Source organism: Kryptolebias marmoratus, linkage group LG8 (assembly GCF_001649575.2).
Source record: "Kryptolebias marmoratus isolate JLee-2015 linkage group LG8, ASM164957v2, whole genome shotgun sequence".
Taxonomy (NCBI): domain Eukaryota; kingdom Metazoa; phylum Chordata; class Actinopteri; order Cyprinodontiformes; family Rivulidae; genus Kryptolebias; species Kryptolebias marmoratus.
In genome coordinates, this window is record NC_051437.1 from 977,737 (window position 1) to 1,005,703 (window position 27,967).

At 38.2% G+C, this 27,967-nt stretch overlaps 1 protein-coding gene across 1 annotated transcript in view; it reads right to left on the reverse strand.

Moving 5' to 3' along the window:
- Nucleotides 1–5,597: 5,597 nt before the first annotated feature.
- Nucleotides 5,598–27,967, reverse strand: part of LOC108248163 (desmoglein-4) — a 41,564-nt gene continuing 19,194 nt past the window's right edge. Inside the window, exons 7-14 of the mRNA XM_017436741.3 lie at nt 27,192–27,377; nt 25,800–26,368; nt 23,852–23,994; nt 20,731–20,952; nt 18,883–19,125; nt 11,151–11,284; nt 8,516–8,836; nt 5,598–7,252 (exon numbers count right to left, since the gene is read on the reverse strand). Of these exons, the coding sequence (XP_017292230.1) occupies nt 5,795–7,252; nt 8,516–8,836; nt 11,151–11,284; nt 18,883–19,125; nt 20,731–20,952; nt 23,852–23,994; nt 25,800–26,368; nt 27,192–27,377 (3,276 nt within the window). The 3' untranslated portion in view covers nt 5,598–5,794. The remainder of the gene's footprint in view (nt 7,253–8,515; nt 8,837–11,150; nt 11,285–18,882; nt 19,126–20,730; nt 20,953–23,851; nt 23,995–25,799; nt 26,369–27,191; nt 27,378–27,967) is intronic.

A 27,967-nucleotide genomic window follows, 5' to 3' on the forward strand; every position in this document is an offset into this window, starting at 1 on the left:
ATAGCGGGCCTGGGGTACTTTTAGATAGTTCGGTACCGTTAGTTTTAGTTTTAGCATTGTCACGTTTTAGATTATTTAGCCTTCCTGTACACTTAGCTTAGTTACTGTACAATTAGTTATCATATTCACTGTTAGCTAGATTCTTCGTTCCTTGGTTTAGTAATATCATGTTTTAGTCGTTTAGTTATCCTGTACCTTTGTTAGCATTGTCATGTTTTAGCTTAGTTATCTTGTCATGTTCTGTAACTCTGTCTGTAATTTTGTTCTTGTGTTGTAAAGCACTTTGAGTCGCCTCGTGCTGAAAAGTGCTATATAAATAAATGTACCTACCTACCTACCTACCTGAAGAGGGGAGGGAACCTGAGCATTAAAACCAGAGAACATCCTTTGTTTCCTCAGTCTTTGGGGCACTTTGCTGACACTTTGAGGTGATGTGTGAGGTAACTGGTCTGCATCTGTGCTCAGACCATGAGGCCTGAGCTATCTTTTAGAGAGACACTGTCTTCAGCCACAAATTCCTTCTTAGGAAGTGAATCATGGGCTCTTACGCTCACGTTGTCGAAAACGTGCAAACGTGGACAGTTATCTGTTGCTTGTCTGAAGACCCTAGTTTATCCGCATAAATGGAATTGAATGTACTTGAATCCTACAGGTCCGTCCCAGTGGGACGGGGGTGTCTTTCTTACTCTAACTGGGTGTGGTAAGATGTTCATAAAAACAAGCAGCCCCAGAGAAATGGGGGATCTTCACAAGATTGGCCAGAAGTCCTGTTTGGCACAGACTCTGTTATTTTGAATAAACTCTCACTGTTCAAGAATAACTTATGTCTGTAAAGTCATTTCTTTTGATCAGTACATCGTTGCTGCAATTATGAAGACCCAGAAGAACGTCCACCTTTTGAAGACACTTCATTTGTTTTCCCACATTTTATTTGAGGATTGTCTCCCAAATGCATTTGGTTTTATCTTTGTAGTAACCGGTGTTTTCTCTCTGCTTTTGGTGAAATAAATCTTTAAACTTAAGGTGTTGTCTCCTTCCGGTCTCTTTCCATCAACCAACTCGGGTGAGGTGAAGGAGGAGGAATGCAGGTGAAAATCCTTACCTCAACACTAATTAAAATCTAATAATGCTAATTTTGGCTGTTTCTTACTCCTTAAAGTCTCTATATGCTTCCATTCAGTCATTTGTGGACATAGTGAGCTGAAATTTGGTGTGGTAGCAGGTGAGACAGAGCTCCATCACTTGCTGAATGCAAAATTTAAAAAAACAAGATTGCTGCCAAAGCTAATGTGTTATAAATCAGACCCAAATTGTGCATGCTCTAACTCGGCAACCGTGTACCGTAGGAAGGTCAAACTTCACAGCTTGAACCCCCATGGGTCAGGGATCACCTCTAAGGATTTCAAGGTCACATGGGAAAGAAGGCTCTAATTTTGCAACCATGCACATTAGGAAGGTCAAACTTCACAGGTGGACCTCCCATGGGTCTATGAATAGCCTTTTGGAGTTCAAGGTCACAAGGTCAAAGTTCAAGGTCATAGGAGCCTTTGTGCTCTAACTTGGCTACTGTGTACCGTAGGAAGGTCAAACTTCACAGGTGGACCTCTCATAGGTCAAGGAATAACATTTTGGAGTTCATGGTCACAAGGTCAAAGGTCAAGGTCATAGGACTTCATAATTTTGGTTTCCCTGCATCACTTTGTGTTATCATTTAATCTCTCTCAGTTCAGCCACCCCAGCAGTGTTTTGTTTACTTTGTGCCACAGTCTGGTTGGTTCCTTATGTCTCATCAAACCTCCCTGTGATCCCCTAAGAGTCTTTTGTAAGTTTTTGCTGCCCTGTTTGTCAGAACTTGGGTTTTGTTTGGGTTGTTCTCTGAGTTTTCTTTTGGGTTTATTGTTTCTTTTATTTTGTTATTTAGTTGCCTTTATGTTTAGTCTGGGTTTCATTCAGTCTTTGTTCCTTGTGTCTTTGTTTCATGTCTTTAGTCATTTGTCCTCTGCCATCACTTGTTTACCAGCCACACCCATCTCCCCCTGCTTTTAATTGTAATCACTCACCTGTGCCCACTTCCACTAATTATTCTTGGCTTTTAAAACCTGGTCATTTCCTCTATTTACTCACTGGTCCATGGTTGTGTGTCTCTTGCGGTCTTGCGCTCCTCATGATTGCCTAATACTATAGCTTTAGTTTATGTTTTCTATCTAGTTTAATCTTGCTGCCTCATCAGCTTTTGTTTTTGTTTCTTTTTATTCTTTAAAAAATTATTTATTCCTGGATTTAAGATGACTCTGCGCATTGTGTTCGCCGCAATCTCCACTCCACCTTTCAAGTTATTTCAATGAACTTTGTGGGTTTTTCTTTCTTTAGTGAAAGGGCATAGACACGTTTATCCACATCTGTTACTGATATTCTTTTCCTTGTTTTGTTGTTCCCAGAATATTATATAAATTGACATGAGAAGAAACCTGTAAATATGTGTAAAAAATACACACACACACACCCCACACACAAAAAAAAACCGTGATGCAGTGAAAACATAAGCTTGTATGGCTTTCTGTGTCTGCTCACAGTCATGGAAAGTGTACGTGTGTGACCTGAACCAGATGTTCTAATGAGGAAATATGTTCAAACTCATGTCCATATTTGGACCTGACCTGTTTCAAAGGATAAATACTGTCTGATTCTAGACCAATACAGATTTGGTGCTTGACTGTTAATAAAATCCAATGTCAATTGTTTAATATTCATTTTCTTCCTTAACTAAGTTTTGTTGTGAATTGACATTATATAAAATAAAGAACCTTGAACTGATATTACTGACACTGGTAAACAAGGCACATACTGAGAAAAACACACAGAACACCTCATTTTTAATATATTTTATTGTAATAAAAGAAAACAAAAAGCCTGCATTCCCTCCAGCTGTTAAAAGCACAGAAAATATATATATTTCTACCCATAAAAATAATTGACAGTGTTTCATGATTTTCCACATTTAAAAGCATGATGTGCCCTCATCAAAACTATAGGTGTTCAAACAAAACAAAATTAAACACATATTAAAGCAATGTATAATTGTTTAATGGAAAAGCATTGTGTGTGTGCATGCATGGCTTTGTGCATGTGTGTGTTTATACATGTTAAACATGTAAACATAGTCTAAAAAATTCTTTAAAAATGAGTCCTCTTTAATCAGTTCAGCTGATGCTTGGAATTCTCACTTGCTTTTTTGCAATGTAAAAATATTAGAATAAAAAAGATGAAAATGAAAACAGATATAAAAACAAGTTGCTATATAGCCTATTCCAACCCTGTCCGATCATATTACAAACAAAAAATTTAAAATTAACTAAACAAGTAGTGAATCTAACTCAAAAACAGCTTCAGATCACAGTACCCACAATATGCCATGAATATCAATATGAATCAGATAATTTCCAATCAAATTTCTACAAAGTGATACTAATTAAGTAAAAACATGTAATGTAAAATAAGTGACTGTCCTAAATCAACTCAGAGAAAAGGTAATTGAAAAGTACAAATCAGGGGATGGATACAAAAAGATTTCCAAGGTCCTAAACATCCCCAGGAGTTCTGTTGAATCCAACATCAAGAAATGGAAGGAATATGGAACATGTGTAAATCTACTAGGAGAAGGCCATAGTCACAAACTGAGTGAGCATGCAAGGAGAACAGTGAGAAAGACCACCAAGACATCAATATCTTCTGCTTAGCAGGTAAGTTTTTTAAAGTGCTTTTCCAACTGTATTTGTAAGCTGTTCTGTCATCTGGATTGTAAAAGCTTCTTTTGCAGATCTTGCCTATATGGAGCCTAGGCATAAATTCAAACTGGAAGACCTGCCCCAGCCTCACCTGCATCATCCAATCGCTGTGTCATGCGCTTCCACTCACCTCTGCTGCAACCTATCAGCATCAGACCGCGCCTCCATCTTAACCAATCAGCAAGCAAGCCTTCCTGTAAAAGGACTACCATTATGGCTTCATCTGTTTCCCAGCTCCTTCAAGCTTCCTTCCTCTCTTCAACCTCCACTACCAGTGTCCCAGGGAAGACGTCTCTAATCCTCATCCTAAGCTTCTCTTCCAAGCTTATTGCTATTCACAGCACTCACGTCTTCTGCTGGGGTCTGAGCACCAAAATCTTATGTCTTTCATGTCTAATAAAACTATTTAATTGCAGCTTTTCTCTGTGTGAGTCTCTCTAGGTTGAAATGGCTTTAAAATATAAAGTACTTTTTGCTTTAATTGTTGACTTCCTCACAACTGTTTGTCCTTTATTTTATTTATCCCATTTCCACCTACAGCTGTAACCTTAAATTTAGTCTGTTGTTCTGAAGTGAAGCACAAAGTAAAATATAAATGAACAAAAGGCTCTGCGGTTAGAATTATATTATTCAAAATCCAACATCATTCAGAAAGCACAGTTCCAAGCAACATAATTATTGTCAAGAGACAAGCAAAATTATAATTGCACTGTCCAGCAGATGGTCAAAGTGCATGCGAAAAAAACAACTAAATATTACACTAAATACAAAGCTATCGGCACTATTCTAAATATTTTTTACAAAGATTTTTTGCTGCATTTACACCTCCTGTCCACACTTCAACTGAGTTTTTAGTGAGAACTGAGATTTTAAAAAACACTTTTAGTGGATCTGGACTAGAAATACAGAGTTTCTCAGAAACAATGACTTTTGCCCCTTTTATATGGGCTCTAAAGGTCCCGGCTCCACTCTACTCAGCTTGCTTTGCTTGCATTTCCACTGGCATTTTTTCGAGGCCGGTCCCTGCTTCGGAGTAGGGCCAGTCGGGTCAGCCCTGCTTTCATGGTGGTGCAAGTTTAGCTCCTGTTCACTCATTGGTCGTGGGTGATGCAAGCATGAAGAGCGAAGGTAGGAATATAAACAACAGCGTTAGCTTACCCTGCAACATTTCTGCCGTCTGTCCCCCAGCTGAAGGAGCTGTAAAGCCTGAAATCTCCGGCGAATAACAGCTGTCCTACGCCGCGCAACAATCGCAGCATCCAGAGCATTTCTTCCACTGCGCCTCTCTTCCTGAAGGCTTAGGAGAATCCCCATAAGTTAAAAAAACAGCAACAACACAGGGCCAACGTTGTCCATAGCGCTTCCGTTGTTTACACAACTGGCGGCAAGTTTTGGTAGGTCCCCACCCCCCACGGCCCCGCCCCTCGCAACACAAGGAAGCATTCCTCTGCTACCGACCAAACTGGCCGGTGGACACGCAATGCATTTTTAATAGAGTCGAGCAGAGTAGAGTGGTGTAGAGCGGGACTTCTGAATTAGAGCCCGTATAAAAGGGGCAATAGCAACCTATTTTGAGCATGCCTGCTACAACTTAGTACCCTAAAAAACAAAACTTCAATGAGCCATTTTTCCCAACTTTTTATCTCTGTTCATCCTGAAACCATTAAATTTGGATTGTGTGCCCAAGTGTTTAATACCTAAAGGAAACTGTAAACCATATATATATATATATATATATATATATATATATATATATATATATATATGTATAACAGAGTTTGGGGAAACCCTTTAGTCAAGTGAAAAAGGTTCTGTCTTTGTATTTTGATTTATTGTGAACATTTGCACCACCTAATGGTACTGCATGGGTATTTCAGTGTTTTTGTTTGAATGTGTGGACAAAGAAATAAAGGTAAGTGAAGAAAAAAACTGTAATGTGGTAGACGTGGCCTATAACTACTGAGGAAAAGCAAAATTTTAAATTTGTCCATAATGAAAAATACAAGACGTCATATGCCAAATGACTTATGTGTCCACACTAGAGAAAACTTTATAATATAAAAAACATTGGAAAAGACATATCTAAATGTTATTACATACAGTACATATGTTCTCATAATTTCAAAGGAAATGTTAAGAACATGAGAACAAACACTAACTGCTAAAGTATTTCTCACGTTATTATAAATGATGGACAGCACATTTATACTTTTGCAAGTCTTTTTACAAAAATGATTATGTTTGAAATTGAATTTTTTGAACGATGATGGATTTTGAATGCTACACTTAGAAAAATACACTATGCCAGAAAATCTTAGTGGCAGGTCATATGTATGCAGGCATAGATGCACTGTCACCACACATATCATCCACATTTTTAGCTGACTAGTAGAAGATCTATACAAAACCAATAACCCATACCCTAATTGCTTTCTCTGACAAAATCTTATTTGTCCCAAATACAAGTTTTGTGAAACATTGTTCCCTGTTTTAGCAACATGACCTAAGAGGTGACTCTCATCAGTCTCTTGGGCTGCCATACCTAAAACCCCCTGAGGGGGAGCAGCCTTTTTCACCAGGACATCACTAGGCAGACTGCCTTCAGATGAACCCTGGTCCCTCTCCACTACTTTACCTAGCCTGCTCTTATCCTTAACTAACACGTATGTACCTGCAGGATTTGACCTCATTATTTTGCAGCCTTCCATAGAGACTGAGCCGTGGGAGGCAGTTGGACTAGGTAGCAACACAGTGGTTCTGATTGGACTTGTAGGGCTAGCAGGACTTTGGGGACTTATAGAGCCCTCAGCACCCTGGATAACTAGCCCTGAAAAGGAGCTTTGGGTTCCACTCATCACAAGACTAGACATACCCTGGGGATCATTCATTAATACCAGGGATCCATCCTCAAGCAGAATTGTGTTTGGTGGATTTGGTTGGACTACATAGTGCATGGGTTGCATTACAGGGTTAGCGGTGTAGTAAATTGGCTGCTGCTGTAGTACAAAGGCCTGAGTTGGATAAGGTAGTGTAGCAGAGTAATTAAAGCTAGCGGAACGACTGATGTTAGTAACTTTAGAGCGAGGTAAAGTGGATGATGAGGTGGTGCCTACTGAACTGACAGATGATTTAACAACATTAGAAGATGATGTCACTTTCTCTGTCTTTACGTCAACGTGCTTTGTCTCAACATCATGCTCAATCTTAGAGTGAAAGACTGGTTCAGTCTTAGCTGTTGTTTTGACAGCACTCAATGTCTTATGGGTCAGAAGAGGTTTAAGCTTTGATGTAAAAGGGGAACAGATCTCTGCCAGAGTCTTGAACTTTGGTCCAAGGTCATTGAGGAAGTCCAGGTCATTGTCAAGTTCCAGTAAGCTGCAGCAGCCCACTGAGCCAGAAGAGGAGAGCTGGCCTTCATAATCAAACTCCAACAAAGATTCGTTCACTGGCTCAGCACACAGTGCTTTCTGTTTGAGGCAAATAAACAGAACAAACAATAATTCCTACATGTTCTCAGTGCACTTTTATAGAGTGCCTTGAAAAAGCATCCATAATACTTTTCTACATTTTGTCACATTACAACCAAATACTACAAAGTATTTCACTGGGATTTTATGTGATAGACCAACACAAAGTAGCACACAATTGTGAAGTGGAAGGAAAATAAAAACCTTTAACTGCAAACTTGTATAAAAGATTTAGCAGTTGCTTTGCTCTGGATGCCCTTCTCAACATGAGATTGACCCTGCAGCCTCAGAAGTACAAGACCACCGAACTACCACAGCCCCATGAAGTGGAAGAAAGATTATGTTTTTCTTTTTTTTGTGGAATTGGTCCACAGGACAACTGTTAGTTGTGAACAGGAGTGGCAAGAAGAAAGCCATTGTTCAAAGAAAGTCATAAGAATTCCTGTTTGCAGTTTGTCACAAGCCTTGCAGGGACACAGCAAACATGTGGAAGATGCTTAGATTAGACCAAAATTGAACTTTTTGGTCTCAATGCAAGACACTACAGTATTTGTGGCAAAACACTAACCCTGCATATCACCTCTGTGGGGATTATTTTCTTCAGTTGGGACAAAAAGCTGGTCAGAGCTGATGGGAAGATGGATGGAGCCAAATCCTGGGGAAAAAATTGTTAGAGGCTGCAGAAGACTAGAAACTGAAGTGGAGGTTCGCCTTCCAGCAAGACAACAACCTGAAGCATCCAGCCAGAGCTACAATGGAATGGGTCAGATCAAAGCATATTCATGTGAACTAGTCAACGTCCAGACCTAAGTCCAACTGAGAATCTGTGGCAAGACTTGAAAATTGCTATTCACAGATGTGTTCCATTCAACCTCACTGAACTTGAGCTATTTTGCAAAGAATGGGCAAAGATTTTAGTTTCTGGACTCTGTGCAAATTTGGTAAAAACATACCACAAAAGACTTTCAGCTGGAATTGCAGTGACAGCTGGTTCAGCAAAGTACTGACTCAACGGGCTTGAATACAAGCCTAGGCCACACTTCTCATATTTTTTTTGTAAATAATTTTGAGAACTATGTTTCATTTTCCTTTCACTTCACAATTATGAACTACGTTGCATTGGTGGATCACATAAAATCCCAGTAAAAGACTCTGAAGATTGTGGTTGTAACATGACTACATGTGGAGAAGTTTAATTGGTATGAAGACTTTGTCAAGGCAGTGTATATAGAGAAAATATGATGACAACAAAGCTAGCATTACCTGAGAGTAGTAGTCATCAAGGAAAGCATCAGAAAGGGCGATGTCCTCATAAAGACCTCCTGTTTCTTCTATAATTGATGTATGTGTGTTGAATGTTGTCCTGTCATTACCATTAATAAATACATTTCCTGAAAACTTGTGGTTGTTGTCAGTTTCCATTGGATTTTGGGAGGTATCCCGAAACATCTGGCCAGATTCATTGTAGACTGATGTCTGATAAGTTTCTGTGATTCCAGAGAATGTGTTGAAATTTAACGTTGGTGTTGCCTCAGTGTTACGCTTAGTTTCCTGCAAAACAGGAATAGCACAGAGAGGAACATCCTAAAAAAAAAAAAATCTGGTTACAATATAGTTAAAACATACAAGTTTAACAACTCTCTCATTTACCTAAAATTTAGTAGTATTTAGTAAGCATGTGTGGCAAGAAGGAGGTAAAGGCTGCACCTGCTGGTGGGGTGATTGCAGGCGAGTCAATCGGGCCAGAGGGCGCTCAGTATAAAAGCTGGGGTAAGCTGCAGACCGACACTTGTTGTTTGTTGTTGACACGTCATGTCAACAACAAACAACGTGTTGGGCTGTTTGTGCCGAGTACAGGTAAGGTTGGCTGCCTGCGCACTTATAATTGCTCGTTCGTTGTAGTTATAGAGCTTTTCATTAGCAGATACATATTGGCGTATTTACCTCCACGTTTGACTGTGGGTGGAGTGGTTCCTGTCATAAGTGCTGACGTTTGAGTGTTCCTGTTTGTGTGGGAGCGAAAGGAGCTTGGCCGGATCGATATGTGGACTCGGTAACAAATCTTATTTTATCCTTCTTGTTTTTAAACTGTTTTTTTCATACTAGGAATCGCAGCCGTTTAGCCACACACTTGCCGCTGCTGCTTTGCGTGGACTGAGTCACCGCTTATTCAGCGTCATGGGAGACCGGCGTGTGGGACACGCGCCGCCCCGCACCACCCCTCCTGAGAAAAGAACAAGGAGCGGGTGGTTTCGCTCAGTACTGGATTTTAATTCTCATTGTATGGTGCCTGCTGAGCGCAGGGACTTATTTACCTGTATCTTGACATATATATATTTTATTGCCTGTATTTTAACAATCCGTCTGTTTTCTTTATTCTTTCTTTCCTTAGAGGACCAACAGTGGTGCGGTTGGGCCTGGATGGGGCGCCCCTTTTTGGTGTGACTGTGCAGCGATCCACATCGCTAGGTGGAGAGAATTTTAAGGAGTGAGTGTGACTTCACGGGTATTTGTATTTGATTTTCTTATTTTGGAGACTACCATCCAGGGCCTGGCCATACCTGCCGGTAAGCCTCACTGGATTCATTTTGTGAATTTCTTTCTTTCATATACAGGTATTTTAACTTTAATACTGCTATTGTGACAATAAATTATTATTGTCTTGAAACTGTCTCTGACTTATTGCAAAACCGGACTTGCATCCTCTATTGTTATTTCCTGGGTGGTAATCCCAGGTGGCGTTGCTGGGAACAAGTAAACCAAATTTAATTGTATAGTCAAACCACTGAATGCCAGACATGTTCATGTTGTTGAATGCATGATTTGACCTTTTTTTTTATAGTACCCTGAAATGGCGCTATAAAACTTAAAGGCCCAACATTCCTTGAAGGAATGGATATTGCCTACCGCCTTTCTTATCTTAAACAAAGCTAATCTTATGCTAGAAATGACAGGGTTGTAGCCATTTTGGTTAAACTTTGCAGGAGACTTTATACTCAATCTCATGTGATATTATGAGCTTTTGCAGAATATATTAACTCTCAGAATATGTGTTAAGAATGACTCCCAAATACAGTTGACTCCAAATAGTTAATAGTAAATAGGAACATTTTAAAAAAAAGATCTTTCACAATCTGTTAGTGCTGGTTGATGGGGATCAGTCTCAGCTAATTTTAGGTTATATCTGTAAAATTAACTTATTTATAGCCATTTTTGCATTTTTAAGGTCAATTTTTGCAGCCATGCTTTATTGGGCTGAGTCCAAATTTTAATTATCTGGAGTTGGACATTCAATAAATACTTTCTGCAAATTTCACTGAAATGTCTCCAATGGATCATAAAATATTCTGGTAACAGACAAGTACACAAAGTATACACAGGCAAAAACATTATTGTCCATCTTCACCTTTCAGTGACGGGTAATAATGAATGAGTTATAGATATTTCTGATTTTGCAGATGTCAATTAACTGTGGCAGCCATCTTTAATTTAGCTAAAAGACAAACAAATTAACACACGTGTCTATTCTTATTAGAACTTTGTATTGACTTTCATTCATTTCTATAGCCTAATCCTGACCTTGACCCTAAACCTAAACGTTACCTGTATACGCCTAACCTTAACCCAAACTCTAACTTAAAAATGACATTCCATCATATTTGAACCGAATTTTGGTTACCATAAAGACGTTTACCATAAAAGGTCAGGTGAAGTCAAATTTATTTATATAGCACTTTTCAGCAACAAGGTGATACAAAGTGCTTTACAACATTAGGTAGGTGAGTATACCAGAAAAACAAAACCCAGGTATACACACACACACACACACACACACACACACATAGGCAGTTACATGATCATCTACCTTTCATTGAGAGCAATAAAAATGGCAACTCACCTTATCCTCACCTAAGCCTTCAGTTTGGTAGTTTATTAGATGTTCTTTTGTGTCAAAAGGCATATCTTTAAATAGATCAGGGAAAATGTCATCTTTTGAACGGCACTGGCAGAGCACCAACAAAATGGGGATTACTACAAAAAAAGAGACAAATTGTGGTTAATGTAAATATCTTTCATTGTAACACACAAATGTAAGTGCAGATATAAGATAAAATGTAGATCTATAGTACTGTGCAAAAGTCCTGTGAAACTCATGTTTAATACAGTTTTTGTACGTGATAAATTTTAGAAAATTGTAATTATGCCTTAAGTCACTTAACTCAAACGTATGTTAGTGTTAAGTGGTTTGAAGTTTCAAAAGGCTTCTAAACTCAATAGTTGAACTAGTGTTGTCTGTTCAAACAAGAATGGGAACTTTTGAAAGAGGTGGAAAAAGTATTAAAATAATTTACTCAACTAAAAATAAAGATATTCAAGTCTACTTTTGAGATTAGGATTAGATTACTTTTAAGATCTTCCTCCTACAGTTAGGTTTGGGTTTCCTGAGTTGTCCCTTTAGCTATGCTGTTTTAGGGTTAGATAGTTGGAGAACATACTGACCCAATTTCTACACTCTTACTCTTTTTACTCTCCATATTTGTAAATGTAATTATTGCTGCCAACCTGACCTTGTGTTTTTCTTTGGTTTTTTTTCTTATAAAAACTACCTCTGCCTAATTACTTCATACTTGTCTGTCTCTTTTTTTGTCCTTTCAGACCCCAGCTGGATGAGGCAGATGGCTGCTTGTCCTGAGCCTGCTTCTGCTTCCTGTTAAAAAGGAGCTGTTGCTTTCCACTGATGCCAACATGCTGCTCAAAGCAGAGAATTAGTGCATTCTTACTGGCTTGCTTATATATATAACTTTTAGTAACTGGTGTTTCATGTTCTGAATGTGAATTAGGCATGGGCCAGTTACTGGTTTCAAAGTATAGCAGAGTGTTAAAATAGTTATGGTGTAAAACCACAAAATATTGTTCTTATGGTTTAAATGCCCTTTGATAAAATACCAGAGACAAGTTTTGTTTGTTTGTTTGTGGGCTAGTAGGGCGAAGCCCTCCCTGGTGTTTACAATAAAAATGTTAAAATACATAATAAACTCAAATTAAAAGTACATTTGTACACATAGTTCACATTTTGTGAAATTTACAACAAAACCTGGTGTCAAACAGTCTCAATTAAACCCCAGTTTTTCCAAAGGGCTAACTTTTCACAGCCTTGATCATTTAATGTCTTTTTTTCCTGGTACAGAATGATTGACAGCTGTCTTGTCCCGCCCCCTCTGTTTGCTGCTCATTTGGGCTAATTTAGTTCAGCCCCGGGTCAGCCCAAGGCCTCAGGCTTTAGCCAATGATGGTGGACAGACAATATTGTGCCTCGAGCGTGAGTGTATGTGGGAGTAGTTTATTGTGGACTGAGTGCGATGGCGAGAAAGACAAACATTATTGAGGTGGGATTTTTTTTTTTTTCCTAATTTTATTTCTTACCTGTTTTCCTTAATGTCTTTGGAGGTAAAACGGAAGTGAAGAGGTTGGGAGTGGATGGACCAAAGGATGTTCAAAAAATAAAAAAGTGGCAAAACTGAAGTTTTTCTGTGACTTGGTGTCGTGGGTTTGTTCTAAGAACTCATGGTGGGTCTGTACACCATAAAACTTGGTAAAGTCTCAGAAAAAGATGAGAAGAAAGATCATGGAGGGCACGTCGGAAGCTGCAGGTTGGTCATTTTATTTGCACACCTCCCAACAGCAGTGTCAGTGGAAAAGAAAAAAAACTAGCCAGAGGCTTTTCTTACAAACCCTTAACCCCGCCCACAATCAAAGCAAGCAATTAGTCACAATTTCTAATTTAAAACATAACCAAATGTTTATATAATACATCCATGTCTGAGAACAACAATATTCATCTTCCACTTTTCATGTAAAACTATCATTTTACTACTTAAAATTCAGGATTAAATCTGCTGACGGAAGAATCCCCACTTCCGTTATCTGTAATGCAGAACCACCATGCCCATTTTTACTCCAGTCTCCACAGGTTGACCGGAGGACGCCCCTCAGGTAAGGAAGAATGAAAATATGTGTGCTTAAATGTAGATGTATGTATTTCAGAATTTTACGAGCATTTCCAAGTGTGCACCCTTAGTCGCGCTACAACTACAAGAGGGAAAGATGAGTAAATTAAGCAATCCAGCTATAGTTGTCCTGCAGAGGGGAAAGGCGGCATGTAGTAATGTTAACGTGTGCGCACGTGCGTCAAATGCTTTTGTGTGGATGTGTGCCGGTGTATGCGTGTGTTCGACGTGTGACGGAACTACCCAGTTCAGTGAAAGAACTGGCTAATGGCAAGTATAGCTAACAGATCTTTAACAAGACAAGGTGGTTATTAACCTTTTTACATCTCAGGAAAGTCGTCAGAGTGAGGTTCTCTTTAAATAATGTAGGCTTCATTTAAAAAAAAACTGCACTTTCCAATATTGCATGTCTTGTTTGATTTTATTTTATCAGTGTGATTAGTAATTGTGTCAAGGAGTGTGGTGCAGTGTTATTCAGAGCTATTTGACTGAGAAAAAAATCATCTGAAATAATTATAGTTGAAACCCTTAATGCAGAGGAATAAAGCATTGGACAACTGACAGATGCTCTGTGTAAGCTTGGTTTTTGGTGGTGGTTTGCTTTAAGATTGTCTTTGTGCTGAAAAAAGACATGATGTCAATTTATAGCAGGGTTTCTTTATTCAAGGATTCAAGGATGCTTCGATGCTTCTGTTGTTGAAATCCAAACGGTGGCGTTTTAATGTATATGTGTTAGCTCACCCTACAAATGTCACCACTAGCCACCACTGATCTACACCATTTTGATGCTCATATAATTTACTTGCAAGAGACCCATTTGAGGGATAGAGACTACACCAGACGGAAGAGGAGCTGTTTTGGACATGTGTATTTTTCATCCTTTTCCAGCAAACTAAGAGGTGTTGCCATTTTCATACATAGAAATATTATCTTTATTCATGTTAAAACTCTTTTCTGATTCTGCTGGCAGATTATAATTGTCCTGATGTGCATTTATTATGTAAAAGTGGATCTTTTGACTATATACACACTCAACTGGGACAATGACTCTTTTCCTTTCATTTTTGAGATGAGTTTTTTCAGTGCTACCAGATTTGACTATTTATGATTTAATTATGGGAGGGTATTTTACCTGCTGGGTAGACCCTGTCTTAGGCCGCTCCTCCTTTACTTCTGCTCTTCAAAGTCGGCCAAAGTGATTGAAGCCTTTATGAAAGACTTTAATGTTGTTGACCCTAGCACTTTTTAAATCCTGATAAGAGAAATTTCTCTTTTTTCCTTCACATTCATGATACTTACACTGGCAATTTTCTATAGCACTCTGCTTTTGTCAATTTCAGACTGTAAATTAGGGTAGTACAATATACCACAGAATTATTGTTATCACAGTACCAGTGATCTCAATATCAATATTGCAAAGGACTGCAATAAATCATAGACCATTATTTTACAAGTACCATGCATTCATGTTCTTCTTATATCTTTGGTCAATCCAACAGACTCTTACTGGTCTTTTTGTTCATACCCATTTTAGATTATAGTGATGACAGAAAAGAAAGTGAGGAGGGAGAAAAATATGGGTTAATCTGCATCCCAGCTGATACCTTGAGTTGAAATTGGTGCAGGAGTAACATCACACCCAGAAGTTTTTTAAACTTTTGTGGGATTTTATAAGACGTACTCATGTGACTGCTCTTATGTTTTTGCAGACCTGATCTCCTTCTTCAGTGGCATTAGCACTCTTGGTCTTGATCAGAATCCTCTCAATAAATTGACTTTCCTATCATGACATTAGAGCTTAAACCTGCAGTCAAATCTTTGCAAGATGGTAGGGCTCAGGTCCCAGTTGATTGCATATACAGTATATTCCCCATCCAAGTCCTGTAAGGCCTTTTGGAGGCAGCTGGCCACATTCCTACTGGAGATGCTTGTTGGGTCATTGTATGCAGGTATGCTCCCTAAGGCACTAAACCCAACTTTGGTCTTGTTGCTTTGAAGGGTGAAGACCCATTTGTGTATGGTTTGTGTTGTCCCATTAAACTTAATCTTGGCAACAGTGTGGTATTTACTGTTAATAGAAAGGCAAAAGAGTATCCCCTCAGCAATCTCACATTTAAGATATACAATTTGGATTTTGTCTATTTTGGAGTGTCCATAGGTAGCAAACACAATGTTTCATCTTCATTTATTTATTTATTTCTGTTTGTACATATGAAACACAAATTCAAGCTATGGTGCCTCCTAAATCTTTATGTGGCTGATAAAATTAATGTAATCAAGATCAATATCTTCCTCTGCTTTTTATATTGATTTTAATATATTCCAATCTTTCTCTGTTTAGCATTTTTTCCTGCAAGTTAAATAGTCTTATTCTAAATTTTATTTGGAGCAAGAAACCACCCAGGCTGCGCCATCAGGTCTTACAGATTCCAAAGTTCTGGGTAGAATGGTACTACCTAACCCTTTTGTGTTCAGTATGAGGAGAATGAATTCCCCCATCATGGATGGTGAAGAAAGAACATTCTGCTCATCCAATAGCATTGAAAGCCTTCTTATACTCACGTCTTCACTCTTTTACTTCTAGTTACACTAAGAATGTGATAGTGACTGCCTGACTTAAAATCTGGGTTCATTTTAGACACCATTTTGGCTACAAACACACTCAGTTGGAGTGCCACTAAAAGAGAATTTTATTTTTCCTGTATCTTTATTGGATAACACTTTCTCTACATGAGTTAGGTTAGGTTTAAAACCTGGAGTGATTTGTGTGTTGATTATATTTTTGCTTCTTGCAAATAAATTCTTGTTCTCTAAACATCATTTTTTCAGATGCCTTCCAGCTCAAAATTTTGTCTGTAGCTCATCCCCAGAACTTCTGGCTTCTCCTAACCATTCTGATTTTGAAGTGTTTCTGCAACCTCTCCCCTCAATAACAGGGGTGATTTTTCTATATATTTAAATACTTTAAACATTTCAAATTATTTCACTGTGTTAAAAACTGTATGGAGACAGACTTGGAACTGCTGATTTCAGATGATGTTTGGGGGAACATTTTAAAGAGGGTACACAGATCTTCAGTCTGTGCTAGGCACAGTTTCTGTGGCATTCTGCCTTTGGCACTGTTTGCCTCTCCACCTCTCACTCCCCGGCTCAGTAATTACCTTCAGCTGTTCCCAATCAAGGCCATCACCTCCTGACTACTTAAGGCAGCTGTGAACAACAGGCCAACGCTGGAGCATTACTCACTGATGGTAACAGTCTCTGGCTCGCTGATTCACTTACCTGTTGTTTTTCTGTGCCTGCACAGTGTGCTGGATCTTACCTGCTGTTCTCGACTTCCTGCCTCTGGAGGTTTGCCTTGTCTTCTGCTGGACTGTTTTGGGGAACTGAATCTGACTGTCTGCTGAGAACCTACTTACCTGGATTGCTGCTTCGGAAACCATTGGACTTCTGGATATCTTCTCCGTGCTCCATCTACCTGGACTCTCTGTAAGACCTACCTGAACTAAACTGATACTTACCTGCTCCTCCATGAGAAACGTTCACACTTTGTTTTCTTTTTCAGCTCCCGATCTCCTCCTCTGTCTAGATCTGAACGTTCCACAATATAAATCTTTAATTTCTTAAAATATTTGTTTTGTTTTATTTCTTTTTTTTGTTCTTATTTTGTCATGTTTGTTACGGGTATAGAGGTGTTTGTTGTGAATTGACAACAATTGATAATTTAAAATGTTAAAAATTCAGTAAATGGAGATTTTTAAAAAAATGTGTAGAATGGCTGAACATTTTATCCGGTGGATAATACCATCTGTCCCGAATTGTCTAAGAGCAACACCCATCTTTTTGAGGTAACTTGTTTTTTTGTTTTTTTTAAACAAACATTTCCAACAAGCTACAAGAGGGTATTAGCAACCTACACAACAGATTGCAGGCTCACTACAGAGCCTAAAATTCAGCTAATTAGTTACTGACATCAGCTTGTCAGGCTCAGTGTTATTTTACAAAAAGTACAACAGCAGAGAAGTGATAGTTATTTTAGAATTATGATAAACTATAAATACAAAGAGCTTGTTTGACTCTTTTCTTAGCTGACACTACAATGTATTAAATTTAAATGTATTCTTAATACTTGTGATTAAATTAAAATTTTAGCCTTGAATTTAAATATCATCAGACATACAAATGTTTAAAAAAAAAAAACTGCTTATCACAAATTGGTCTAAAAACTGTCCTGAGTGCAGAAAAAAGTCAGCTGTCATGACTTGTCTTTCAGTGTTTTTATTTTTTCGTTTTGAGGGTTCATGTTTATTTCTTGGGATATTTTCTGTTTTCTGTGCGTTCCTGTTTCCTGTCAATCCTCAGTACTTCTAATTAACTCATGATTTTATTTGTTTCAATACTAGGAAATCAATGTACTTTGTTTAAGATTAGCATGCTGTCCAAATCCTATACAGGCCCATGCCTAATGTGAATGAGTTGAACTAAGATAAAAATTAATTACTATAATTGGATTTCAACCTTGATCTCTTTTGGATTGTATTAGATTTATGATTTGGACTTGCTTCATTTTGTTGTATATTGAACTGAGAAGACATTTGTTGTGAATTGTTGCTTTATAATTAAACTAAATTAGGTGATTTACAAGTTTAAATGGCTTCTTGATTAGACAGTACAAATTTAACCTGCCTTTGTGAAGCACAGCAACCTCTTTTCATGAATGATGATTTTTGGTTTGGAAGTTCTTCAACCCACACCATGATTTCAGTAACAACATTGTCTGTTTTCAATACACATCCCATCTAAGAACCTAAAGATCAAAGCCATTTAATATTTACTTTCAGCCATCCTTTGCTCAAAATTTCTGCAGATTCTCTGAATTTTTTGATATTATGAATCCTAAATGACTGAATATTGCATACCTTTATGAATTTTGTGTTACCAACTTATTTCCAGTAAACCTATTTAATTGGAACCAGTTTGGTTTTCCCCATTCAATTTTTGAGGCATGTTGGTGTGTAGTGGGAAAGTCATAGATTTAAAATCAAAAGAGGGGGATGTAGTGGAAAAGTTATAAGATAACACCTGACTAGCTTATGTCTGAATTCCAAGTCATGAATATGTTCTGTCTGAATTCCACAGCCTATGGGTTTTCACCAAATGACCCTGTTTCTCTTCATGGGAACCAGTTTGAGCTCGTTTCCCCCTTGCACCTCCTTGCCTTCCAACATTCTAAGATCTATCATAATAAACCTGTTTGAGTGTTTTCATCTAAGTGCCTGGAAAATGGGTGTTTCCACAACTTCATTTGTTTGCCATCAACTTCAAGATGAACTGAAACCTTTTACTATTTTTTTTTTTTAAATGTTTACTTTTTCCAAGTAATGTTTCATTATAAAAATATTATGGAATTTTTTTTAAAATCAAAACTATTTCCTGAAATATTAGCAAACCTGCATTGTTTTTATTTCCTTTTTACAGAGCACCTAGCTTTTAGAATTTAAAAGTTGTAATAATTGTAAGTGCCTGTCACCTCTCTGTTCTTATGTGTATTCCTGATTGTTTGATACAAAGAGGTTGACAATATGATCAGTAGTTTTGTATACTTGTCTGAATTGAACTTACACATAAGTAAGCACAAAGCCATTATGAGTGGGCCAATGGCTTGTAAAGAGAAGTCAGGTGTGGGTTTCTGTCCATTAGAAATTGATCTGCTGCTGCAGACCTCCTTTCCAACACAGGTACAGACGGCCAAAGTAAAAATCTCATTGCTGTCACAGGACAGACCTTGAGCATCCATCACTTCTATCTGTAGCGCATATGTTCCAGGCCACAGGCTATCACTAGAATGAAGTGCAACAGTTGTCTCTGCAACAAAGCATGGAGATGTCAAACATACAAGTAATTAGTATTCATAGTAGTTCTGGCACTCTATATATGTTGTAATAATGTTACCATCAGTTCAGTTTGGGTTAAATCTACTAAATAATCTAATTGCAGTAAAATACACTAGGCACTGTCTGACACATCATATTGGGTGTCGAACAGTGCCTCATAGGTTGTCAAATAAAAGGGTACTATAAATATAGCTTTAGCAAAACAATTTAAGATTAACCTTGATCATAAGAAGTCTTGTTTGCAGTTTGCTCACTTCTGTCAGCCCGCCCCAGGGCAGCTGTGGCTACAATGTAGCTTACCGCCATCAGTGTGTGAATGTGAGGATGAATGGGTGAATGATTGTAGTGTAAAGCGCTTTGGGGTCCTTGGACTAGATAAAGCGGTATATAAGTGCAAGCCATTTACCATTTTACCATTTACCACAAGCTATGTAGGGGACACATCAAACATGTTGAAGAATCTGAGATCTCAGATGAAACCAAAACTGGAGTTTTGGGCCCTTTTGCAAAATGCTGTGTGGCAGACACCTAACACTGCACAGCAGTCTGAGCACACCAACCCCATTACATGGTGGAAACATGGTGGTGGCAGCATAATGGTGTGGGGATGCTTTTCTTAAGCAGAAATAGGGAAGGTGGTCAGAATTAATGGGAAGATGGATGAAGTTAAATATAGGGCAATCCTGTAAGAGGCCGCAAAATACTTGAGACTGGGGCAGAGGTTTGGTATCTAGCAGGGCAATGACCCGAAACATCTAGCCAGAGCTACAATGGAATGGTTCAGATCAAAGCATATTCATGTGTTTGAATGGACCAGTCAAGATTCAGATCTAAATCCAACTGAGAATCTGTTCATAGATGCTTTCTATTTGATCTGATTAAAATGAAGCTGCAAAGAAGAATGAGCGAAAATTTTGCACACTAGATGTGTAAAGCTGGTCGAGACATACCCCCAGAAGACTTGCAGCAGGCATTGCAACAAAAGGTGATTCTACAAAGCATTGAGTCAGGGGGATGAGTACAAATGCATGCCACATATTTCAGATTTTTATTTGTAAAAAAGAATTTTGAAAACCATGTATCATTGTTCTTCCAGTACACTGTTATGTGCTACTTTGTGTTGGGGTATCACTTCTGATCTAAGTAAAAGACTTTGAGGTTTGTGTTTGTAATGTGAACAAAAAGTTAACAAATTAAAAGTATTTTTTCAAGGAGTGTACATCAACATATGTGATGGTCAAAATGTGCTTTGTAGCCAACTGCTAGTAACTGCTGATTAAGTACTTAGTATTTAGTTGGATAGATCCGAATTTGCAGTGAGAGATGTGCTGCAGATAAGGGGGTTTGTATTGATTGTATTGTATTGATAATAAATAACCTCATGTTTATACATTCCTTTCTACCTTTATCCAACATTAGAAAGCATAAAAGAGCTCCACTCCTGTGAGGTATCAAAATTGAGATCTCAGCCTTCAAGCATCCTATTGTGCTAACCAGCCACATAAACATCATGACAAGTTGGGCAAATATTTCCCAAATGGAAAAAAATGGTCTCCTGTCAAAAGAAATCTCTTACCATTGATGACTTTTACAACCCAGTTTCCTTTTGTGCCTTCGGGTACAATTCGAAAAGTGAATGGAGCTGCATTGGGACTGATGTCTTCATCCGTGGCAGTGACATACACTGTTTTTTGATCAGTGCACAGATCGCCTCGTGCAGTGGCCAATGTAGGGCAGTGGTCATTGTAGTCAGCAACCTGTATGGCCATTGTCCCTGTGGCTGTCTTTGATGGCATATCTGCAGGTGACACCAGATTAGTTGAACACTACACAGAAACTTTATAGCTGGCATACACACATTTTTACAAATATTGGTCTGTTGTTGACATTTGGAGAGTATGCTGAGAATCGGTTAATGATGTGAAAACAATTACTGTACGCATCAAAGACACCTGATAAATAAATAATACATCCATGTGTATGCAATTACATGAGTGTACACATGTGCAAAGTGGTGCAGAAATATACTTCTAACACTAACAACTTTAGCCTTATTAGAGGATATTGTGAATGGTTCAGTTTGAAGAGAGCATGTATTTAAAGATAGAGGATTTTCTGACCCAAGATAGCGACTAGTCCATCAGTTCCTTTAAGTCTTAATGGGCAATTCTGTTGAAAGTGTGCTCAGAGTCAGTCTTGGAATCAACACAATGAGGGGCTGTGTGTTGCTCATGGTTCACACTGGGATACCTAGCAACAGGGACATTCTAGAGGAGGCTGGCAGACCAATGGGAACTGTCCCAGTTGACCCAGAGCCTAAGTTGGATGGAAATATCTAAAGGTCAGCCAGGTATAAATTCCTATACAATGCAGTTGAACAGGCCAACACTAATTCAACTCGCAGCAAGACCCGGTTTTCCTAATATATTTGGAGCTATGAATTGCACACATATTGCTATAAAGCACCATCACAAGATGAATATGTTTATGTTACAGGAAGCATTCAATGTACAAATTATTGTACAAGATGTGTTGCACAAATACAAAAAAAATGAATCAATTGTCCTAATATTATTGCCCATGATGCGCAACAAGCTTGTGTGTTCCCAAATAGCATCCTGTCATCACAGCATGATTACTAGGGTAAACTACAGTTTCAGAGTTTTCTACCATGCTACTGAGTTTCTCTGTGTTTGGAGTAGTTACAGCAATAAACACATGCATAAAGATGGAAATGCCTCAGGCTTTTAAGCGTACACCATGTTCAAGAAATCTAAACTTGTTTTTGTACAGGAGGCCCCTGATACTTACTGACATTACCATACAGTACAACTTAAACAGCATTTCTACAAAAACATAAAATTCAAAAACTTTTCAAATACATGATATAAAGCAATAATAATACTATGTCAATGATCTTGAATTTTTTTTGTTGTTATACCCAAGTACAGTATAAATGACCTTTTCATCAAATTGATGTTTAGTAGAACTGGCTATAAATACAAACTATTTTTGTTCCAGACGTTCAGGTCATTATAGGAACTGATAGGACTTGAGTAAACTGAGTGGTTTTACAGGTTTGTTATTAGTGTGCTTTATCTCACAAATTACCTACTATATTTGAAGTTTATTTAGGCCCCACTTCACAATAGGTGACAACTGTTCTATGATGTAAACAATTAGCCAGAATGTGGATGGTCTTTGTAGGATCTTGGCAATGTCTTCTGGGACATATTAAATTTAAAATTGCAAGAAAGTATACAAACTTTCCATTGCAGTCTTACTAAATTCTGAGTGTTTGTGACTGAGTGACCAATGAGTTGTCTGATTGTGTTTTGCACAGCCAGTTTTTGAAAATCACCGCTAATCTTTGTGTGACCATGTTGGAGATTCGCGCAAAAACTTGTTGCATTCAAAATTTGTTTGATCGTTTTCAAAATTTAAGCAACAAGACTGCAAGCCTTTGTTACTTAAGCAAGGAATCTGAGGACCCCATGAACATTTCAAGACATTTTGAAGACTCCCTCGTGAATGCTTTTTGCCAACTGTCAGCTGTCACAGCCCAGAGAGATATTACTTTTAGGACCACAGAGAGTTTCCCATCACATATTATATAGCGTGATAGGGCCATGATGGTTTTTAGCATGCACAAAAGTCTGTAGACAGGTTGTAGTGTTTAATCATTATGCTGGCAGCTAATCAGGATTCTGGACAAAGCGTGGTGGAGTGTAATGGCAGCATATTCATGATGTGGGGCCTGCACACACTGGCATGGCTTGGTTGTTGAGAATTTAAAGCAGGACTGCCTCCAGCCTAGACTATGACCTCATCACACCCACAGCTCAGTGGAAGTGCTTCAAGTAAGTGTCTCCAATGACAAATCAACACTCTCAATAAACGTTGCACCATGCTCAGATGTTATTAATTTGCCTTTTCATACCAAACAAAAAGCTCCTATTTCTATTATTGTCAGAAATGATAGACGATAAAACCATTCAGCCGCAAGAGAACATGTGGCTGATCTTCTAGTGCATATGTGGTGCCCATGGGGATGTGCCCACAAAAGGGAAAACAAAGACAGAGTCTGCATTTCTTTAAATGTTTATGGAGTTATGATAAGAAGCTATTTTATTAGTTGTTAACAGGGGTTAACGACGATGGTGTTAGTAACAGTGTTTCACCAGTAGGTGGCACATGGAGACTGTAGGCTGCCTGTTGCTGTGCCGTTTCTCATAAGCTGAGAGAAATTGGAGTAACACAGACTGCGTCTCCCGTGTGCTCATTTACATGTTGTTTTTTCAGCTTCATCTGCTGCCGACGGGTCCGTGACCCTGGTACCCGTTACACATAGTAGGGCAGAGATATGGTAAAATAGTTGTGGGAATGTGTTGCTGATGTGTAGCTTATGGTGGGGGCACAGAAGAGAGTCTCATGGTTGAGGGAAACAGCAGAAAAATCTATTTGGTGAGTATGAAATATGAAGTCATGATTGCTTTCATACTGAAAGAGGTAAATTTGCTGTAATCCAGCCATGTTCTAAGAGGTTGTGGAGAGTGTAGCAAGGTCATTATCTAATGTGAAGGGGGGCAGTTTATAAAACTTAGCAGTGATTAATCATCAGTCGTAAAGACAAAACCTATTCCTAAACAGTTTTATCAAGAAAAGGAAACAAAGTATTAGTTGACAATTGTATTTACCTTTGGTTATAGCCAGAATTTTGGCCACATAGGTCCCATTTACTAAGAAGGGTGACTCCCTGTCTGGTAACTTGTTGAGTTTGATCTCAGCTGTGTCTTCATCAATAGTAAACCAGTTATCTGGATCATAGGCTTTAGCATAACTAGTACAAAAAAGAAAAAATAGTATTAAAAAATTTACAGTGTGCTGAAAGTGGTTTATTGAGCCCACAGTCTAAGAGCTGGGCAGACAAAAATGTTTTAGCCATGTGTGTGGATGTGTTTGTCTGTTAACATAATATTTCATGAACCAATATGAATGAAACTTGCAGAAAGTAATCAATGGATGTACATCCACAACCTAATTTACATCCAGAGACGGCTGGTATCAGTGGGCTAGTAGGGCTAAGCCCTCCTTGGTGTTTACAATATAAATGTTAAAATACCTAATAAACACAAATTAAAAATATTTTATCACATTTTGTGAAATTTACAAGAAAAACAGTCCTGAGAAAATCCCCAAATCTTTCCAAAGGGCTAACTTTTTACAGCCCCGTTCAGCCCCTTGTCTTGCGTGGTACAGAATGATTGACAGGCGTCTTGTCCCGCCCCCTCTGTTTGCTGCTCATTTGGGCTAATTTAGTTCAAGTCAGGCTCAGTCCAAGGCCTCAGGCTTTAGCCAATGAGGGTGGACGTACAATAACGTGACTCGAGTGCGAGTGTACGTGGGCGATGGTGAGCAAGATAAAGATAAACGAGGTAAATTATTTAATTTCTCACTCGTTTTCCTTGATGTCTTTGGGGGACAAACTGGAAGTGAAGAGGTTGGGAGCAGATAGACCCAAGTTTATTCAGTTTTCCTGTGACCTGGTTTCAGTGAAAGGACTGGCTAACAGATCTTTAACGAGGTGGTTATTGACCTTTTTGGATCCCAGAAAAGTTGTCAGAGTGAGCTTCTCTTTAAATAAGGTAGGATTCATTAAAAAATAAGAAGCACTTTCCAATATTGAATGTCTTGTTTGATTTTACCTTATCAGTGTGATTAGTAATTGTGTCAAGGAATGTGGTGCAGTGTTATTAAAGCTGTTTGACTGGGAAAAATCATCTGAAATAATTATAGCTGAAACTCTTAATGAAAGGAATGAAGTATCGGACAACTGACAGAGACTCTGAGTGAGCTGTTGTTTTAAGGTTGTCTTTGTGATGAAAAAGAACATAAATGTAAGACCATAAATTTATAGCAGGTTTTCTTTATTTCTAATTGGATGCTTCTGTTGTTGAAATCCAAACTACAGCGTTTTATTATATATCTGTTAGCCCACCCTACAAATATCACCACCATCCGCCACTGTTTACATCACACTTAAAATCTGTTGTGAATGACTCAACTACTACCACATCTTAATTGTTGCCCAGTATCTGCAAAACTGAATGCGTTATGGTCATTTTTGTGTTGGCTAATGTCAATTAGCTGTGGTGGCCATCTCGAATTGGACTGACGCCAAAAGGTATTATTTTTAAATGTACATCCGTGATTATTGTGGTGATTCATGGGATAATTTAACAAACACTCCAAAAGTTATTGCTATAACTTTTAGCAAATCTCTTGCACAATAGGGAGCTCTTGGAGCATGTCTTGTGAGTGAATCTCAGCTACAGCCAAACCAAAATGTAGGACAATATCTAAAAAATGACTAAATTATATCTATTTTGTTTTTTCTAAGGTGATTTGGTTGCGGCTGTCATCTTTAATTGGGTTGGCTCCCAAAGGTAATCAGTTGTAGAGGTACATCCAATGATTCCTTTCTGCAAACTTCATTAAAATTCATCCTGTGGTTGATGAAATACTTTGGTATCAAACATACATTTGACCACCTTTTGCCTTTTGGTGGCTGGCAATGATTCATAAATTAAACATCAGTTCCCAAAGAGAATCCAACTAGCTGATGACTGTGATGATTTGACTCACTTGACATCTTCAGCTTGTTTTCCTGTATCTGGATCAACTGCAGCGTATACAGTAATTACTTTATCTTTTGGTAAATCTTTGGGGTCTTCAGATACAGGAACATTCTTGGTGGCAGGTACAAATGTTGGACCCTCTGGAACATTATTTATTGCTATTTTAATAGGATAACTTTTTCCTGGAGCATCTGGCTTCTGCTTGGCTCCTGGTCCTGGTTTGACACCTGGCTTAAGTCCAGCACCAACACCAGGCCCAGCACCAGGTTTAACCCCAAGTCCTGCCTCGGGTTTAAGCCCTCCATCCAACCCAACGTCAACATCTACACCCAGATCAAGTCCCAGGTCTACTCCTGCATCCACACCAACTCCAACACCCACTCCAGCTCCAGCTCCAGCTCCGGCTCCAGCCCCAGCTCCAGCTCCAGCCCCAGCTCCAGCTCCGGCAGCCACAGGACCACCTTCTCCAACCTGGACGTCCACATCCATCTGTATTGCACTACCATTTACAAAAGGAGCCACATTCCTAATGATGAGGCCAAGCTCAAGATTCTGTAGTTCTTCAAAATCTACGGGCTAGATGGTCCAGATGTAGAGTTGAGAGGAAAAAAAAACAAAAAACAAAAGAACATGAAAAACAAATGAGAACAAGTCAATTAAAACTATAGAAAAATAGCATTTTCTGTGAAAATGCTGTGTGCATGCTGTGCTGAATGACTGCTTAAGTTTGCTGATGAAGGTGAAACGAACCTGTCAAAGCTCAAAGGAGCAGAATTTTAAGCAAAAGTTAAAAAGAGGAAAACACTAGCTCAAATCTAAAAGAAACAACGTGCTAGCTAAAAGTCAGAAGTCACAAAATGCTAGCAAAAAGCTAAATGTAACAAAAGCTTACCTAAAAGCTGTAAGTGGCAAAATGGTAGCTATAAGCTGAAAGCAGCAAAAGGCAAGCTAAAAGCTAAAGTGCCCAAGGGCTAACTAATTGAAAGTAACAAATCCTAGTTCCTACTAAAAGTAGCAAGCAACTGAATAAAAAAAAAAATAGTAAAAAAAAAAATAATAAAAAAAGATTAAGTATGATTCCGTATACTGAAGCACATTTCAAAGAGAACAGTTTTTGAAGGGACTGAAGAGATCTCAATTTGTTTATATGGGAAAATATTTGTAAATAAAGTTAAATATTTTGAAACATAAAAGTTACAGAAGCCAAAACTCATAGCACCTATCTCCTGAATGAGCTGAGCATTTTGATGAATTGCTAAAATAGCACAAAGCATGCAGCAGTAGTTTACAAAATCACATGGAAAAATACAAAAATCATTCTTATAAAGAAAAAAAATTGAATCAGCATTCACACAATAAAACCAAAAAATCAGAAAATGTTATATTCCTTTAAGAATACCTTGATCAGCTTCAAAATGCCCTCATTGGTTTCCTTGTCTGTCTCGATAGAAAATAGGTTATTCTCATTTCCTTTGTCAATTGTAAAGACAGCCAGCCAGTTGTCTGTGTGTGGTAGGTCATTGTCCAAAGCTTTGATTCTCATCACCACTACATCAGCAACATTTTCATCCACTGAACCAGAGTACTGAAAAAACATCAAGACATTGTTTAAGAAGAAAACAAACTGTGCAGAATACTGTTAATAATAAGTTCAATCAAAGGGCTAGCAATCTTTTAAGAAATATTACCCATTATATTTCATGCCAGAGTTTTAAATTGAGATCATCTTCTGATGAAAAATGACAGAGATCTAGCCATTTTGGTCATTCACTGCCTGAAGCATTCCCTTAGTACAAACTGAACTTGGCAGAAAGGCTTTCTCTTACTCTACTCCTGTAACCTGTAATTCCATGCAACTTGATTTGAAGTTGTCCGCTTTGCTTACTTTGGGATCTTTGTTTTTGTAAGGACTTTTGAAAATTCTATGCAAATTTCTTCTTGTTTGCTCTACTTGGCACTTTGATTTTGATGTATTGATTTTCATACATAGTACTGTTATTGTATCTGTTTAAACTACTTGTCTGTCATATTGTTTGTCCAAAACAGGTGCCTCTTGAAAATTAGTCCTTGAGTCTCAATGAGACTATCTGAATAAATAAAAGTTAAACAAGAATATCAAAAAATTATTCCACTTTCACTTTTGGTGTCTGGTAATAAAGATTAAATACAAATATT